Below are 18,524 nucleotides of genomic sequence, written 5' to 3'. Positions count from 1 at the left end.
ACAATACTCCAAATGAAGCTTCACCAGTTCTTTATAAAGAATCATCATTACATCCTTGCTTTTATATTCTAGTCCTCTTGAAATGAATGCTAACATTGCACTTGACTTACTCACTATAATCTCAACCTGCAAATTAACCTTTAGGGAATCCTGCACAAGGACTCCCAAGCCCCTTTGCTCCTATGTTTTTTTTTGTATTTTCTCTATATTTAGAAAATAGTTAATTCTTTCATTTCTTCTACCAAAGTGCATGACTTCCCGACACTGTACTCCATCTGCCGCTTCTTTGCCCACTCTTCTAATCTGTTCAAGTCCTGCTGTTGCCTCTCCACTTCCTCAAAACCATCTGGCCTTCCATCTATCTTTGAATTATTTGCAAACTTGGCCACAAAGCTATCAATTCCATCATCCAAATAATTGGCATATAGCGTAAAAACAATCAATCCCAACACAGATCCCTGTTGAACACCACTATGTTGAACCCCCGACTGGCAGCTAACCAGAAAAGGCTCCCTTTATTCTCATTGTTTGCCTCCTGCCAATCAGCCACTGTTTTATGCATGCTAGAATCTTCCTGTAATACCATGGGCGCTTAGCTTGTTAAGCAGCCTCATGTGTGGCATCTTGTCAAAGGCCTTCTGAAAATCCAATTACACAACATGATCCAATTCTCCTTTGTCTATCCTATGTATTATTTCTTCAAAGAATTCCAACAGATTTTACAGGCAAGATTTTCCCTTGAGGAAACCATGCTGACTACAACCTGTGTTATCATATGCCTCCAAGTACCCCAAAATCACAACTTTAATAATGGTCTCCATTATCTTCTCAACCACTGAGGTCAGAGTAACTGGCTTATAATTTCCTTTCTACTGCCCCTCTCCCTTCCTGAAGAGTTGCAATTTTCCATTCCTCTGGAACTATCCTGGAAACAATTAATTTTTGAAATATCATTACTAATGCCTCCATAATCTCTTCTGTCACTTCTTTCAGAGCCCTGTGGTGTCTTCCATCTGGCCCAGGAAACTTATCTATCTTCAGACCTTTCAGTTTCCCATGAACCTTCTCCCTAGTAATAGCAACTTTACACACTTCTGCCCCTTGATGCACTCAAAATTCTGGCATAATGCTCATGTTTTCCACTGTGAAGAAAGATGCAAAATAATTATTCAATTCATCTGCTATTTCATTCTCCCCCATTACTACCTCTCCATTATCATTTTCCAGTGATCTGATATCCACTCTCACCTCTCTTTTACACTTTATGTATCTGAAGAAACTCTTGGTATCTTCTTCAATATTATTTGCTAGCTTACCTTTGTATTCCATCTTTTCCTTCTTAATGACTTTATTAGTTGCTTTCTCTTGAGTTTTAAAAGCTTCCCAATCCTTTAACTTCCCACTAATTTTTTGCTCTATTATATGCCCTCTCTTTGGCTTTTATGTTGGTTTGACTACTGTTACCAGCCACTGTTATGTCATCTTGCCCTTAGAATACTTCCTGCTCTTTGGGGTGTTAATATCCTCTGCTGTCCAAATTACTTCCAGAAATTCCAGCCGTTGCTGATCTGCCATCGTCCCTGACAGTGTTCTTTATCAATCATTTCTGGTCAAATCCTCTCTCATGCCTCTGTAATTCCCTTTACTTCATTGTAATTCAGATACATCTGACTTTAGCTTCTCCTTCTCAAATTTCAGGGTGAAGTCGATCATATTATGATCACTTGCACTTAAGGTTTCTTCTAATATTTGTAAATTTGTATATTGCGCTTATAATGCTACTGTGACACTGTAATTTCTTTTACCTTGAGCTCTAATCAATTCTGGTTCATTGCACAACACCCAATCTAAAATAGCTGATCCTCTAATGTGCTGAACTCTAAAAAGCCATCTCGTAGGCACTCTAGAAATTCCACCACCTGTAATCCAGCACCAACCTGATTTTCCCAGTCTAGCTGCATATTAAAGTTCCCATTGACTATTGTAACATTGCCCTTTTGGCCTGCATTTTCTATCTCCCATTGTAGTTTGTAGGTCACATTTTTACTACTGTTTGGGGGTCTGTATACAACTCCCATCAGGGTCTTTTTACCTTTGCAGTTCCTTAGCTCTATCCACAATAATTCAACATCTTTGGACCTTATGTCACCTCTTTTCTAATGATTTTATTTTTTGCTAACAGAGCAACCCCGCACTCTCTGTTTTCCTGCTTGTCCTTTCGATACAATGTGTATCCTTGGACATTAAGCTCCCAGCTATAATCTTTCAGCCATGAATCAATGATGCTTACAAAATCATAGAACCATAGAACATTACAGCACAGTACAGGCCCTTCAGCCCTCCATGTTGTGCTGACCCCTATAATCCTTAAAAAAAGTACTAAACCCACACTACCCCATAACCCCCTATTTTTCTTTCATCCATGTGCCTGTCCAAGAGGCTCTTAAATACCCCTAATGTTTTAGCCTCCACCACCATCCCTGGCAAGTCATTTCAGGCACTCACAACCCTCTGTGTAAAAAAACTTAACCCTGATGTCTCCCCTAGACTTCCCTCCCTTAATTTTGTACATATGCCCTCTGGTGTTTGCTATTGGTGCCCTGGGAAACAGGTACTGACTATCCACCCTATCTATGCCTCTCATAATCTTGTAGACCTCTATCAAGTCCCTTCTCATTCTTCTACGCTCCAAAGAAAAAAGTCCCAGCTCTGCTAACCTTGCTTCATATGACTTGTTCTCCAAACCAGGCAACATCCTGGTAAATCTCCTCTGCATCCTCTCCATAGCTTCCACATCCTTCCTATAATGAGGTGACCAGAATTGAACATAATACCTGCCAATTTTTAACTGTGCTGCAAGTTTATCTACCTTATTCCGAAGGCTGCTTGCACTCAGATACAACACCTTCAGTCCTGTATTTGCCCTTTTCAATTTTGTCGCACCATGCTCAATCTTTTGATTACTAACTTTGGCTGTGGTCTTACCAACATCTGCCTCCACAACCACTCCACTACCTGTTCTGGCACTTTGGTTCCCATCTCCCTGCAACTCTAGTTAAACCCCACCCTGTAGCATTAACAAACCTTCCCGCTAGGTTATTAGTCCCCCTCCAGCTTAGGTGCAAACTGTCCCTTCTGTAGAGGTCCTACCTTCCCTGGAAAATCTTATGCCCTCCCTCATACACCAACTTCTTCAACACGTGTTAAACTGTATAAACTTCCTAGTTATAGCCTCACTAGCACATTGTATGGGTAACAGTTCTGAGATCACAGCCCTGGAGGTCCTGCCCTTTAACTTTGCACCTAACTCCCTGATCTCCCTATTCAGAACATTGTCTTTCCTTCTACCCATGCCATTGGTACCTACAGGGACCATGATATAAGCCAGTTAAGACTGCGATTTCTGGCTGTTCACCCTCCCACTTAAGAATGCTGAAGACTCGATCCGAGATATCCCAACCATGGCGCACAAGATGCAACATACCATCCAAGAATCTTGTTCTTACCCGCAGAACCTCCTACCCATTCCCCTAACTAACAAATCCCCTGTCACTACAGCATGCCTCTTCTTCCCCCTTCCTTCTGAGTCACAGAAACAGACTCAGTGCCAGAGACCTGACCACTGTGACTTTCCTCTGTCAGACCATCCATCCCCTGACTGTACTCAAAGTGATACACCTATTGTTAAGGGGGGGTGGCCACAGGAGTACTCTGCACTGGCTCTTTGTTCCCTTTCCCCTTCCTGACTGTCATCCATTTTCCTGTGTCCTGGGTGTAACTACCTCTCTACATGTCCTACCTATCACCCCTTCAGCCTCCCAAATGATCTGGAGTTCAACCAGTTCCAGGTCCAACTCCTTAACACGGTTTGTTGGAGGTCTCCCTGTTTTTCCACATCTCTCAAGAGGAGCATTGCGCTATTCTGCCTGATATCCCAACAGTCCTAGCTGAGCGTATATAAAGAAGAGAAAGAAAAAAACTTGAGCTTTTCTTTCCTTTGTTTTCTCTGAGTAAAGCCTCTCTTTATTGAAGCCTTGAAGAGCTCTAGCCTTAAGATCACCACTCTGACTCTGTCCATTCAGATAACGACCATTGCGACAATGTCCACTGTGCTTGCCCCTGCCTTCCTTTAATTTGCTCTTACTGATCAATCGCAAACACCGATTGCCCACTGTTTAAAGTTCTATTAAGCTACCGCAATCCACTCCTGCCTTTTATCCTTCATTTGATTGAAGTCCCCTCCTCTCCAAGCTTCCGATGTCTGGATTTGATTTTTTTCCAATCTACCTCCATATTGAAATCCCACATGACTATTATCACATTGCCCTCTTGGCATGCATTTTCCGTCTCCTGTTGTAATTTGTAGACCGCGTCCTTGCTACTGCTTAGGGGTCTGTATATAACTCCCATCAGGTTATATACACTATAAAAAAGATCCTAGATCCTTTTTCTCCCATCAAGTACTTTTTAACCCTTGCAGTTTTTTAGCTCTGATTCAACACCTTCTGATCCTATGTTATCATGTACTAATGATTTGATTTCATGTTTTACCAACAGAGCCACACCACCCCTTCTGCCTTCCTGTCTGTCCTTTCGAGATGATGTGTATCCTTGCTTGTTAAGCTCCCAGTTATAATCTTATTTCAGCCATGATTCAGTGATAACTGCACCATATGTACCAATCTGTAACTCTGCTACAAATTCATCTGCCTTATCCCATATACAGCACTCATTCAAATACCACACCTTCAGTCCTGTATTCACTCTTCTAGATTTTATCCGCCTTTTACATTGCAACTCATTCAGTTCACCGCAATTTTGCCCTATCATCAGCCTCTCCTTGTTAAGAGTCTCACTGCAGATTAGCTTAGTTTTTAAACCAACTACCTCATCCTCAGCACTATCATTCTGGTTCCCATCCCTCTATCAAATTAGTTTTAACCCTCCCAAACAACTCTGGCAAACCTTCCCACTTTATTGGTCCCCCTCAGGTTCACATGTAACCCATCCCTTTTCTGCAAGTTGTACCTTTCCTAGAAGAGGGATCCCATGATCCAGAAATCTGAACCCCTTCCCCTGTACCAGTTTCCCAGCCACGCATCCACCTGCCAAATCATCCTATTCTTACCCTCACTGCCATGTGGCTCAATCAGCAATCCAGAAATTACTACCCTGGAGGTGCTGTTTTTCAGCTTTCTACCTAGCTGCTTAACATCTCTCTTCAGGACCTCCTCACCTTGTCTACCTATGTCATTGCTGCCAAGATCTCTGGCTGTTCACCCTCCCTCTTTCAAATGCCATGGACCCAATATGAGACATCCGTAACCCTGGCACCTGAAAGCACGAGACCATCCAGGTGTCTCTATCACACCCACACAGCAGCTTGTCTTTGTTCTTCTGACTATGGAATCTCCTGTCATCACTGCAGTCCTCATCACCTCTCTTCTCTTTGAGTCACAGCACCAGATTCAGTACGTGGTCACTGCACCTCCCCTTTGGTAGGTCGTCAAACTCAACAGTATCTAAAGTGGTATACTTATTATTGAAGGGACCAGCCACAGAGGTACCCTGCAATGGCTGTGCATTTCCCGTAATTCTTTTGACAGTCACCCAGAGGTTACTACTCTGGAGATCCTGTTCTTCAGCTTTCTACCTAACTCCCTAAAATCTCTCTTATCTACCTCCAGCAACTTAGGGGTGACTACTTCCATGTAACTCCTCTCTATCACCTCCTCATTCTCCTGCATGAGCCGAAGGTGATTGAACTGCAGTTCCTGTTCCTTAATACATTCTCTTAGGATCTGCAGCTCAGTGCACCTGGTGCAGGTATGTTTATCCAAGAGGCTAGGGTTCTCTCCGAATTCCCACATCTCACACATAATACAAAACACTGCCCCTGGAGCAATTCTCATTACACTACTATACCCTAACAGATGAGAAATGAAGAATTAAGAACAAAAGGAGAAACTTAACAGATACTTTACCTCTCCCAAGCCTGATGAGCCAAAGCCAGTTCAAACACTGGACCACTCTCAATAATGGCTGCTCCACTTACACTTGCATTATTTTTATTCTTCCTTTCTAACGAATTCCACTCAGTGACTGGTTGCAGTCCAATTCTGAGAAACTGCCATGAAGCTCTGCCTTTTTAATCTTCAGTGCAGACATGAATGTAAAGGTAGCTCTCTTCACATAATCAGGTAACCAGAACTGATCACATTTTTCTAAGTGCTTCATAAAGTTGAACATTACCTAAAGTTGGACATGAGATGAAAATGAGTGGAAATAAGACATAAGAAAGGTATGACCACGTTAATGGGCCTATATTACAAACCAAGTCAAGTCAAGTCACTTTTTATTGTCATTTCGACCATAACTGCTGGTACAGTACACAGTAAAAACAAGTCATTTTTCAGGACCATGGTGCTACATGAAACAGTACAAAAACTACACTGAACTATGTAAAAACAACAGAAAAAAAACTACACTAGACTACAGAATTACCCAGGACTGCATAAAGTGCACAAAACAGTGCAGGCATTACAATAAATAATAAACAAGTCAATAGGCACAGTAGAGGGCAGTAAGTTGGTGTCAGTCCAGGCTCTGGGTATTGAGGGGTCTGATGGCTTGAGGGAAGAAACTGTTACGTAGTCTGGTCGTGAGAGCCCAAATGCTTCGGTGCCTTTTCCCAGATGGCAGGAGGGAGAAGAGTTTGTATGAGGGGTGCATGGGGTCCTTCATAATGCTGTTTGCTTTGTGGATGCAGCGGGTAGTGTAAATGTTTGTAATGGCGGGAAGAGAGACCCCGATGATCTTCTCAGCTGACCTCACTATCTGCTGCAGGGTCTTGTGATCTGAGATGGTGCAATTTCCAAACCAGGCAGTGATGCAGCTCCTAAGGATGCTCTCAATACAACCTCTGTAGAATGTGATGAAGATGGGGGATGGGAGATGGCCACCCAACAGTCCTGGGAACTTAGAGGAGCACATTTGTAAAAAGATCGCAGACTGTTGCAAGAAACATAAGGTTCAGGAACAGTTCCTGCTGATTGGAGGGTGGCTCATGTTGTCCCACTTTTCAAGAAAGGAGGGAGAGAGAAAACAGGGAATTATAGACTGGTTAGCCTGACATCAGTAGTGGGAAAGATGCTGGAGTCAATTATAAAAGAGGAAATTATGACACATTTGGATAGCAGTAGAAGGATCAGTCGAGTCAGCATGGATTTATGAAGGGAAACTCATGCTTGACTAATCTTCTGGAGTTTTTTGAGGATGTAACTATGAAAATGGACAAGGGAGAGCCAGTGGATGTAGTGTAACTGGACTTCCAGAAAGCTTTTGATAAAGTCCCACATAGGAGATTAGTGGGCAAAATTAGGGCACATGGTATTGGGGGCAGAGTACTGACATAGATTGAAAATTGGCTGGCTGACAGGAAACAAAGAGTAGTGATTAACGGGTCCCTTTTGGAATGGCAGGCTGTGACCAGTGGGGTACCGCAAGGTTCGATGCTGGGACCGCAGCTGTTTACAATATACATTAATGACTTAGATGAAGGGATTAAAAGTAACATTAACAAATTTGCTGATGACACAAAGCTGGGTGGCATTGTGAAATGTCAGGAAGATGTTATGAGAATGCAGGGTGACTTGGACAGGTTGGGTGAGTGGGCAAATGTATGGCAGATGCATTTTAATGTGGATAAATGTGAGGTTATCCACTTTGGTGGCAAGAACAGGAAGGCAGATTACTATCTAAATGGAGTCAAGTTAGGAAAGGGGGAAGTACAACGAGATCTAGGTGTTCTTGTACATCAGTCAATGAAAACAAGCATGCAGGTACAGCAGGCAGTGAAGAAAGCTAATGGCATGCTGGCTTTTATAGTAAGAGGAATTGAGTATAGGAGTAAAGAGGTCCTTCTGCAGCTGTACAGGGCCCTGGTGAAACCCCACCTGGAGTATTGTGTGCAGTTTTGGTCTCCAAATTTGAGGAAGGACATTCTTGCTATTGACGGAGTGCAGCGTAGGTTCACAAGGTTAATTCCCGGAATGGCAGGACTGTCATATGTTGAAAGATTGGAGCAACTGGGCTTGTATACACTGGAATTTAGAAGGATGAGAGGAAATCTGATTGAAACATATAAGATTATTAAGGGATTGGACACATTGGAGGCAGGAAGTATGTTCCTACTGATGGGTGAGTCCAGAACTAGAGGCCACAGTTTAAGAATAAGGGGTAGGCCATTTAGAACAGGCATGCGGAAAAACTTTTTCACCCAGAGAGTGGTGGATATGTGGAATGCTCTGCCCCAGAAGGCAGTGGAGGCCAAGTCTCTGGATGCATTCAAGAGAGAGTTAGATGGAGCTCTTATAGATAGCGGAGTCAAGGGATATGGGAGGAGGGCAGGAACAGGGTACTGATTGTGTATGATCAGCCATGATCACAGTGAATGGGGGTGCTGGCTAGAAGGGCCGAATGGCCTACTCCTGTACCTATTGTCTATTGTTCTTATAGCAGGTGTTTTAACTTTTCACATATTGGCTGGGAATTTCATACTGTAAAAGAACTAGATGGAATAGAGTTTGTCAAATGTGTTTTGGGAAGTTTCCTTCATCAGTACATAGAAGTCCCAAACAAGAGAGTGTGTGAGACTGGATCTGCTATTAGGGAATGAGACAGGGCAGGTGTCAGAAGTTTGTGTGGAGGAACACTTCACATCCAGTGACCACAATGCTATTAGTTTCAAAGTAAATCTGCAAAGAGATCGGTCCAGTCTGCAAGTTGAGATTCTAAATTAGAGAAAGGCCAGTTTTGATGGTATCAGAAATGATCTGGCAAGTTGGATTGAAACAGGCTGTTTTCTGGCAAAAGTGTACTTGGTAAGTGGAAGGCCTTCAAAAATGAAATTTTGAGAGTACAAGTCTTTATATGTGTCTGTCAGAATAAAAGGTAAAGATAACAAGTTTCTGGATGCTTGGTTTTCAGGATATATTGATGTTCTGGTTAATATAAAAAAGGATGTACGTAGCAGGTCTAGGCAAGTAGGAACAAATAATGTTCTTATGGAGTATAAGAAAAGCAAGAGAACACTAAGGAAGAAATCAGGAAGGCTAAAAGAAGACTGCATTTGCTCTAGCAGACAATATGAAGGAGAATACAGTGCCTATAAAAGGTATTCACCCCCCCCCGGATGTTTTTATGTTTTATTGTTTTACAATGTTGAATCACAGTGGATTTAATTGGGTTTTTTGACACTGATCAACAGAAAAAGATCTTTTGTGTCAAATTGAAAACCGATCTCCATAAAGTGATCTAAATTAATTACATATATAAAACACAAAATAATTTATAGCATAAGTATTCACCCCTCCCCTTTAATATGACACACTAATTCATCACTGGTGCAGCCAATTGGTTTTAGAAGTCCATAACACCATAAGATTTAGGAGCAGAATTAGGTCATTTGGCCCATCAACCCTGCTCTGCCATTTCATCATGGCAGATCCAATTTTCCTCAGCCCCAATCTCCTGCCTTTATCCAGTATCCCTTTATGTCCTGAACAATCAAGACTCTACCAACCTTTGCCTTAAATATCATAAAGACTTGGCTTTCACAGCTGCCTGTGGGAAGGAATCCCACAGATTCACTATTCTCTGGCTAAAGAAATTCCTCCTCATCTCCATTCTAAAAGGACCCCTCTATTCTGAGGCTGTGTCCAATACCAATATTACAGTTGCTTATATAAGTGAATCCTATTTTCCTTCACAAGGTGATGCATCATAAAGAACCCCATCATCCAGGACGTGCTCTCTTCTTATGGAGGAGGTACAGGAGCACACACACACACACACACTCTCTTAATGTTTCATAAAGCCATAAGACATAAGAGCAGAATTAGACCATTTGGCCCATTAAGTCTGCTGCACCATTCAATCATGGCTAATCCTTTTTTCCCTCCTCAGCCCCACTCTCTGGCCTTCTCCCTGTAACCTTTGATGTTGTGTCTGATCAAGAACCTATCAAACTCTTTCCACATCTACTTTATCTAGTCCTTTCAACATTCAAAAGGTTTCAGTGGGATCCCCCATCATGCTTCTAAATTCCAGACCCAGAGCTATCAGATGGGTTAGTAAATTTGCTGGTGACACAATGGTTGGGGGTGTTGTGATAGTGTGGAGGGCTGTCAGAAGTTGCAGCGGGACATTGATAGGATGCAAAACTGGGCTGAGAAGTGGCAGGTGGAGTTCAACCCAGATAAGTGTGAGGTGTTCATTTGGTAGGTCAAATCTGATGGCCGAATATAGTATTAATGGTAAGACTCTTGGCAGTGTGGAGGATCAGAGGAATCTTGGGGTCCAAGTCCACATGCCACTCAAAGCTGCTGCGCAGGTTGACTTTGTGGTTAAGAAGACATACATTGGCCTTCATTGACTGTGAGATTGAGTTCAAGAGCCGAGAGGTAATGTTGCAGCTATATAGCACCCTGGTTAGACCCTATTTGCACTCAGTTCTGGTCAGTAAGGATGTGGAAACCATAGAAAGGGTGCAGAGGGGATTTACAAGGATGTTGCCTGGATTGGGGAGCGTGCCTTATGCGAGTGAAATGGGCCTTTTCTCCTTGGAGTGGCGGAGAATGAGAGGTGTCCTGCTAGAGGTGTATAAGATGATGAGAGGCATTGATCGCGTGGATAGTCAGAGGCTTTTTCCCAGGGCTGAAATGGCTGACACGAGATGGCATAGTTTTAAGGTGTTTGGACGTAGGTACAGAGAACATATCAGGGATAAGTTTTTTACGCAGAGAGTGGTGAGTGTGTGGAATGGGCTGCCAGCGACGGTGGTGGAGGCAGATACAATAGGGTCTTTTAAGAGACTCCTGGATAGGTACATGGAGCTTAGAAAATTAGAGGGCTATGGGTGACCCTAGTTAATTTCTAAAGTAAGTACATGTTCAGCACAGCTTTGTGAGTCGAAGGGCCTATATTGTACTGTAGGTTTTCTATGTTTCTATGATTGTTAGATGTTGGTGAATAGTGTTATTGTATAAAATCTTGTGAATCGGACTGTCACTTGTGACAGCTGACTAACTTTTTTTTATCCTTTCTTAGCCATTCAGGTGAATGTTCTGGATATGAACACAGTGAGTGAATGGGCAAAGTTTACTGTGAACATCATTTCAGTCTATAAGAGCAGAGACGAGAGGATTAAGCGAGCAGAACAATCTTTGTGGATAAATATGAAGGACTTGGCTTGCAAGTGTCCAAAGATTCAAATGAGCAAGAAATACCTCGTGATGGGGACCTTTGACAGCTTGTCTGAGAGGCTTGGAGGTCTCCTGGCTGATAAAAACAGCCTTGTCATTCAGTGGCGAGACGTCTGGACAAGACGACTTCGAAAATTCCAGCGCAAAGAGAAAAAAGGGAAATGTGGAAAAGCTTGATTGATCAGTTCTGGAGAAGCTTTAAGAAGCATCATGAGCTACAATTTCAACATACTTTGGGTTCAAAATACATCCTTCAGCAATTGCTGAAAGGTAAATTAGACTGTGACAAGGAGACAGGAGGCTATAAATGACAGGATATTCTCCACAGCTTGTTACGCAAACTGTTGGCTGAATATGCTTTGCAATTGAGCATTCCTTTTTTAAATGTGCCGATGACTCCTTTCTATGGGTAAAGGTCAGGCCACCATAGGCTTGTTCTTTGACCCAAGAGCCAAGTTAGTGTTTGACAGAAGGACATTCCCACCTTGTCCTGCCCATTGTCCCCATCCACACCCACACCCTAAACGCAGTATCTTTTTTTTGCCTGTTATGACTAACATTTGAGACAAGATGTGATAATTTATGTGAGGCCAACAGCTGTGCTGAACATAGAGTGTAAATATGGACTGGTTCCAAGACTTTTAGAGCCAGATTGTTGGCACTCAGCAAGTGAATTGTTAACATTGTGTATTTTGAGCTGTGATTTCAAAATATCCAGTTTCAATTAGATTTCACAAAGTGCATCAGTTTTGTAAAACTTTCAATCTGACACACAACCCTTCAGCATAATAACTCCTGCTATATTCCAGTGGTCCTTTGTCACATTGTCAGGGGAGCTATAAAGGTAGTCACCCCAAAATCATCCTCTCAGAATCAGCATATTACAAAGATATCAGCCTTGTCTAAGTGGTGCAACTATCAACTCTGAGTGATCTGTTAAAAATTATTCCAAGTTAAGATGTTCAAGGACCCTTCCAGTTGAGTAGATCTGACCCTGGCTTTTTCCTGAAGCCCTGCCTACTCGCACATAGAGATCCTGGGATAATATTCACAACAGAGCAGGGACTTCAGAACAAGTTGCCCTCAAACATTACTGTTGATTGCCAGTGCCTTGAGAAGCCTCAGCATGTTTTGTGCAAGGGCTGAAAATTCAGTCTCTTTGGATTCAAGAAATGTAGTGCAGCATCCCTCAGTACTGACTACATAACTATTCCTTCAGTAATGACCACTGGAGCATAATCTCAGTATTGACCACTCAACCATGCCCTCAGTACGGACCACTCGACCATTTCTTCAGTACTGACCACTCAACTATTCCCTCAGTACTGACCACTCAAACATAACCACAGTATTGACCACTTGACCATCCCTCAGTATTGACCACTCAATCATTTCTTCAGTACTGACCACTCAACTATTCCCTCAGTACTGACCACTCAAACATAACCACAGTATTGACCACTTGACCATCCCTCAGTACTGACCACTCGAACATTCCCTCAGTAATGACCACTCAAACATAACCTCAGTACTGACCACATGACTGTTCCCTCAGTACTGACCACTTGACCATAACCTCAGTACTGACCGCTTCACCTTAACCTCAGTACTGACCGCTTGACCTTAACCTCAGTACTGACCACTCAACTGTTCCCTCAGTACTGACCAGTTGAACATAACCTCAGTACTGACTATTCAACTGTTCCTACAGTACTGACTAGTTGAACATAATCTCAGTACTGTCCACTCGACTGTTCCCTCAGTACTGACCACTTGGCTGTTCCCTCAGTACTGACCACTTAACCATAACCTCAATATCGATCACTCACCCATAATCTCAGTACTGACCACTCGACCATAACCTCAGTACTGACCACTTGACCATAACCTTAGGACAGACCACTCAACCACTCCCTTAGTACTGACCACTCTACCATAACCTCAGTACTGACCACTCAACTGTTCCCTCAGTACTGACCACTCGACCATTCCCTTAGTACAACAGCATATTATACACCCACATAGCTAGAATGAGGCTTGATCCACAGTCTATGAACTCAGAGGTGAGATCGATTCCTACTCAGACCTCGCTGTCACCAAGCAATGCACATGTATATCGCCTTCAGATTTTTCTTTTACCTTCTTCTGCAGAAAACTCTCATAATTATCCTAGAGCTTCCCAAGATTTTAAATTTGTTTGCACTTGTGCATGACAGAGAATGTTCATTATATGTCATATTCAGGGCCTTTGCACAGTTAAAGCCTCAGTGTAATATCCTAACACATTATAGGCTGGATTAGCTAACCACTGGCTGAAAGTTCAAAAACATCTTTAAGGTACTAAATTTCTACTGGTTTTACAGATTAAAAAGGCATAACTCTGGAATATTATAAACTGTATTAATACTGCTTCACTGGTGCTCCTGCATTTTGCATGTGTTACTCTGGATTTCCTTCATCTGCATAATCTCTATGTTAAAGCTGTTTTAATCTTTGATAAATGGTTTTCATTCATTGTTTGCTGGTATCATACTCAAACACTGTGACTTGCTGAAAATTTGTGAATTATCAGTGAAATGGAGCACAATGCCCTGTGAACTGGCATTTTTGGTGCCAACAATAAAGGTGCCAATGTCTTGTTGCCCCTTTCCCCTTATTCCTGGGCTTCAGTAGCCTAAAGTTAATAAATCATATCTCTATTTCAGGCAATGTGTTTTTCTGAAGTAATTCAGTGTAAAATATTTACATGTGTTCAGTGAAGTAAATAACTCATTCCTTGAGTTAAAAGTGAACCATTTTAGACTCTGTTTAGAGGGAGATTTACTCTGTGTCTGAACCTTGTTGTCCTCGTCATGGAATGTGTGCAGACCCATGCAAAGGGGATATGTGACAGGATAGGCAGAGGGATCTTTACTCTCCAAATTGTTATTTAATGACAGTAGAACCAGCCAATCTCACTAAACGTGTCAATATATTATCTGGTGACCTGCTCAGATGAAAGCCATCTGATGAGCTAGTTCAGGAGAGTAGTTTGTATTCCATCTCAATAAATGTATACTAGCAAGAGTGAGCAGTGACATAAGCTGATCAAAAACCGCAATGGTGAAATAAGTTACCTTGATGTGTCATGATTTCTCAAATGGCTTTCTAATCCCATTCATTACTTGTTAATAGGTTATCTATGGCTTATCTTTGCCAGTAGATCTTCAGTTTCCTTGTTAATAGGTTATTAATGGCTTATCTTTGCCAATAGATCTGAATTATGATTATAAATAATTCTGGCCACAATTCCAAACTAATGATCTAAGACTGCTATCCTTTCTACTTCATCAGTTATGTAAAGGCAAAGAACAGGAGTTTATCATTATCAGGATAATAGAATGAAGCCCACTGCATACAATGGGACCTTTGTACGCAGAGATCACAGTGCATGCAATTAGAAATGCCATGATGGTTCTGGTGGGTATGCTGGCCATTTCCATGGAGGCTCCAAAATAATGCCACAAAGATCCTAGTGTTCTCATTTGGCATTGCCATGAAGGAACTAAAGTGGATGATTAGAGCTGCCAAGGTGGTCACAGCATGTCCAACCAAGAAGATTCTGGTGTACATATCAGCAGGGTAATTTCACCTGTGGACCCACAGTTGGGTTTGAGGGCTAACAACCAGCATCTTGTACTTCTGTATCATAATCTCAAACTCCACTACTTGTTTTACATTGTCACCTGTTCCTTATAACTGCAATTTTGGATTTACATTGAGCAGTCCAAAATATTCCAGTTATGTTAATTGAGAAGAAACTTAAAGGTTCTTGAGGCCACCAGGAACCCAGTTTATACCCTCATTGTATACTTTTTTAACAGTAGTGCAAGATCTGAATTCTGTAAATGTGCATGAAAATATTTTACCTTATTTATAATATTTTTAATGTTTATATGGAAAAATAAAACTTCACCAAATTGTTTTTGTTCACTGTTGGTTGTGGAGAATTACTAGAGTGAAAATCTGATCATCTACCATAATTGGTTATTATTCCTTGCTCTATGTTCAAGCCAATGTCCTGTATTAGATCATATGACTTTATGCTCTCAGACAGAATTAGGCTATTTGGCCCATCAAGGCTGCTCTGCCGTTCAATTATGGCTGATTCTATTTTCCCCTCCTCAGCCCCACTCTCCGGCCTTCTCCATGTAAATTTTGACACTGTTTTCAATCAAGAACCTATCAAGCTCTGCCTTAATACACCCAACAACCTGGCCTCCACAGCTGCCTATGGTAAGAAATTCCACAAATTCACCACCCACTGGCTAAAGAAATTTCTCTGCATCTCTGTTTTAAATGGGCATCTCTCAATCCTGAGACTGTGCCCTCGTTTAGACTCCCCCACGATGGGAAACATACATCCCATATCTACTTTGTCTGAGAGCATAAAGCCATAAGATATAGGAGCAGAAGTAGGCCATTCAGCCCACTGAGTCTGCTCCACCATTCAATCATGGGCTGATCCACTTTATCCAGTCATCCTCACTCCCCTGTGTTCACTCCATACCCTTTGATGCCCTGACTAATCAAGAACCTATCTATCTCTGCCTTAACTACACCCAATGACTTGGCCTCCACAGCTGCACGTGGCAAAAAATTCCACAGATTTACCATCCTCTGACTAAAGTAATTTCTCCACATCTCAATTCTAAAAGGACATCCTTCAATCCTGAAGTCGTGCCCTAGACTCCCCTACCATGGAAAATAACTTTGCCATATCTAGTCTATCCAGGCCTTTTAACACTTAGAAGGTTTCTATGAGACCCCCCCCCCCACCATTCTCCTGAACTCCAAGGAATACAGCCCAAGAGCTGCCAGACATTCCTCATACGGTAACCCTCTCATTCCTGGAATCATTCTTGTGAATCTTCTCTGAACCCTCTCCAATGTCAATATATCCTTTCTAAAATAAGGAGCCCAAAACTGCACACAATACTCCAAGTGTGGTCTCACGAGTGCCTTACAGAACTTCAACATCATATCCCAGCTTTTATATTCTGTACCTCTAGAAATGAATGCCAACATTGCATTCGCCTTCTCCACAACTGACTCAACCTGCAAGTTGACCTTTAGGGTATCTTGCACAAGGGCTCCCAAGTCTCCTTGCATCTCTGCATTTTGAATTCTCTCCCCGTCTAAATAATAGTTTATTTCTTCCACCAAAGTGCATGGCTATACACTTTCCAACATTGTATTTCATTTGCCACTTCTTTGCCCATTCCCCTAAACTATCTTAAGTCTCTCTGTAGGCTCTCTGTTTCCTCAACACTACCTGCTCCTCCACCTATCTTTGTATCATCGGCAAATTTAGCCACAAATCCCTTAATACCGTAGTCCAAATCATTGACTTACATCATAGAAAATAACGGTCCCAACACTGACCCCTGTGGAACTGCACTGGTAACCGGCAGTCAGCCAGAATAGGATCCCTTTATTCACAATCTCTGTTCTCTGTCAAACAGCCAATGCTCCACCCATGCTAGTAACTTCCCTGTAATTCAATGGGCACTTACCTTGCAAAGCAGCCTCACGTGCGGCACCTTTCCAAAGGCCTTCTGAAAATCCAAGCACACCATGTCTACTGCATCTCCTTTGTCTACCCTGCTTGTAATTTCCTCAAACAATTGCAGTAGGTTTATCAGGCAGGATTTTCCTTTCAGGAAACCATGCTGGCTTTGGTCTATCTTGTCATGTGCCTGCAGGTACACTGTAATCTCATCCCTAACAATCAACTCCAACAACTTCCCAACCACTGATGTCAGGCTAACAAGTCTATAGTTTCCTTACTGCTGCCTCCCACCCTTCTTAAATAGCAGAGTAACATTTGCAATGTTCCAGTCATCCAGTACAATGCCAAAATCTATTGATTTTTGAAAGATCATCATTAACGCCTTTGCAATCTCTCCAGCTACTTCCTTCAGAACCCGAGGGTGCATTCCATCAGGTCCAGGAGATTTATCCAACCTCAGACCATTAAGCTTCCTGAGCACCTTCTCAGTCATAATTTTCATTGCAGAAACCTCACTTCCCTGACTCTCTTGAATGTCCGGTATACTGCAGACGTCTTCCACTGTGAAGACTGATGCAAAATACGCATTCAGTTCCTCTGCCATCTCTGCATCTTTCATTACAATATCCCCAGCGTTACTTAGTATTGGTCATATGCCTACCCTTGACTCTCTTTTACCCTTTATATACTTATAAAAGCTTTTAGTATTTCTTTGATATTAGTCACCAGCTTCGTCTCAGAATTAATTTTTTCCTTCCAAATGACCTTCTTAGTTTCCTTCTGCAAGTTTTTAAAAGCTCTCTAATCCTTTATCTTCCCACTACCTTTCCAGTCAACTTTGGCCAGTTCCTCCTCATGCCATTGTAATTTCCTTTATTCCACTGAATACCGACAGTTAGATTTTATTTTTTTCCCTGCAAAATTTCAAAGTGAACTTGATCATATTGTGGCAACTTGATCATACAGTTCCCTAAGGGTTCCTTAACCTTAAGCTCTCTTATCACCTCCAGATCATTGCACAACAGCCAATCCAGCACATCGATCCCTTAGTGGGTTCAACACAGACAGACAGACATACTTTATTGATCCCAAGGGAAATTGGGTTTCGTTACAGCCGCACCAACCAAGAATAGTGAAGAAATATAGCAATATAAAACCATAAATAATTAAATAATAATAAGTTAATCATGCCAAGTGGAAATAAGTCCAGGACCAGCCTATTGGCTCAGGGTGTCTGACACGCTGAGGGAGGAGTTGTAAAGTTTGATGGCCACAGGTAGAAATGACTTCCTATGACGCTCAGTGTTACATATCGGTGGAATGAGTCTCTGGCTGAATGTACTCCTGTGCCTAACCAGTTCATTATGGAGTGGATCGGAGTCATTGTCTAAGATGGCATGCAACTTGGACAGCATCCTCTTTTCAGACACCACCGTCAGAGAGTCCAGTTTCACCCCCACAACATCACTGGCCTTACGAATGAGCTTGTTGGTGTCCGCTACCCTCAGCCTACTGCCCCAGCACACAACAGCAAACATGATAGCACTGGCCACCACAGCCTCGTAGAACATCCTTCGCATCATTCGGCAGATGTTAAAGGACCTCAGTCTCCTCAGGGAATAGAGACGGCTCTGACCCTTCTTGTAGACAGCCTCAGTGTTCCTTGACCAGTCCAGTTTATTGTCCATTCGTATCCCCAGGTACTTGTA

The 18,524-nt window shown here is 42.3% G+C and overlaps 1 protein-coding gene across 1 annotated transcript in view; it reads left to right on the top strand.

Moving 5' to 3' along the window:
• Positions 1-15,151, top strand: part of LOC132398991 (netrin-3-like) — a 469,273-nt gene extending 454,122 nt beyond the window's left edge. Inside the window, exon 7 of the mRNA XM_059978829.1 lies at positions 11,110-15,151. Within this exon, the coding sequence (XP_059834812.1) occupies positions 11,110-11,441 (332 nt within the window). The 3' untranslated portion in view covers positions 11,442-15,151. The remainder of the gene's footprint in view (positions 1-11,109) is intronic.
• The last annotated feature ends 3,373 nt before the right edge of the window (positions 15,152-18,524 follow it).

Source organism: Hypanus sabinus, chromosome 9, assembly GCF_030144855.1.
Source record: "Hypanus sabinus isolate sHypSab1 chromosome 9, sHypSab1.hap1, whole genome shotgun sequence".
Taxonomy (NCBI): Eukaryota; Metazoa; Chordata; class Chondrichthyes; order Myliobatiformes; family Dasyatidae; genus Hypanus; species Hypanus sabinus.
Note: the sequence above shows the minus strand (reverse complement) of the source record. Positions and strands in the feature narration are given on the sequence as shown.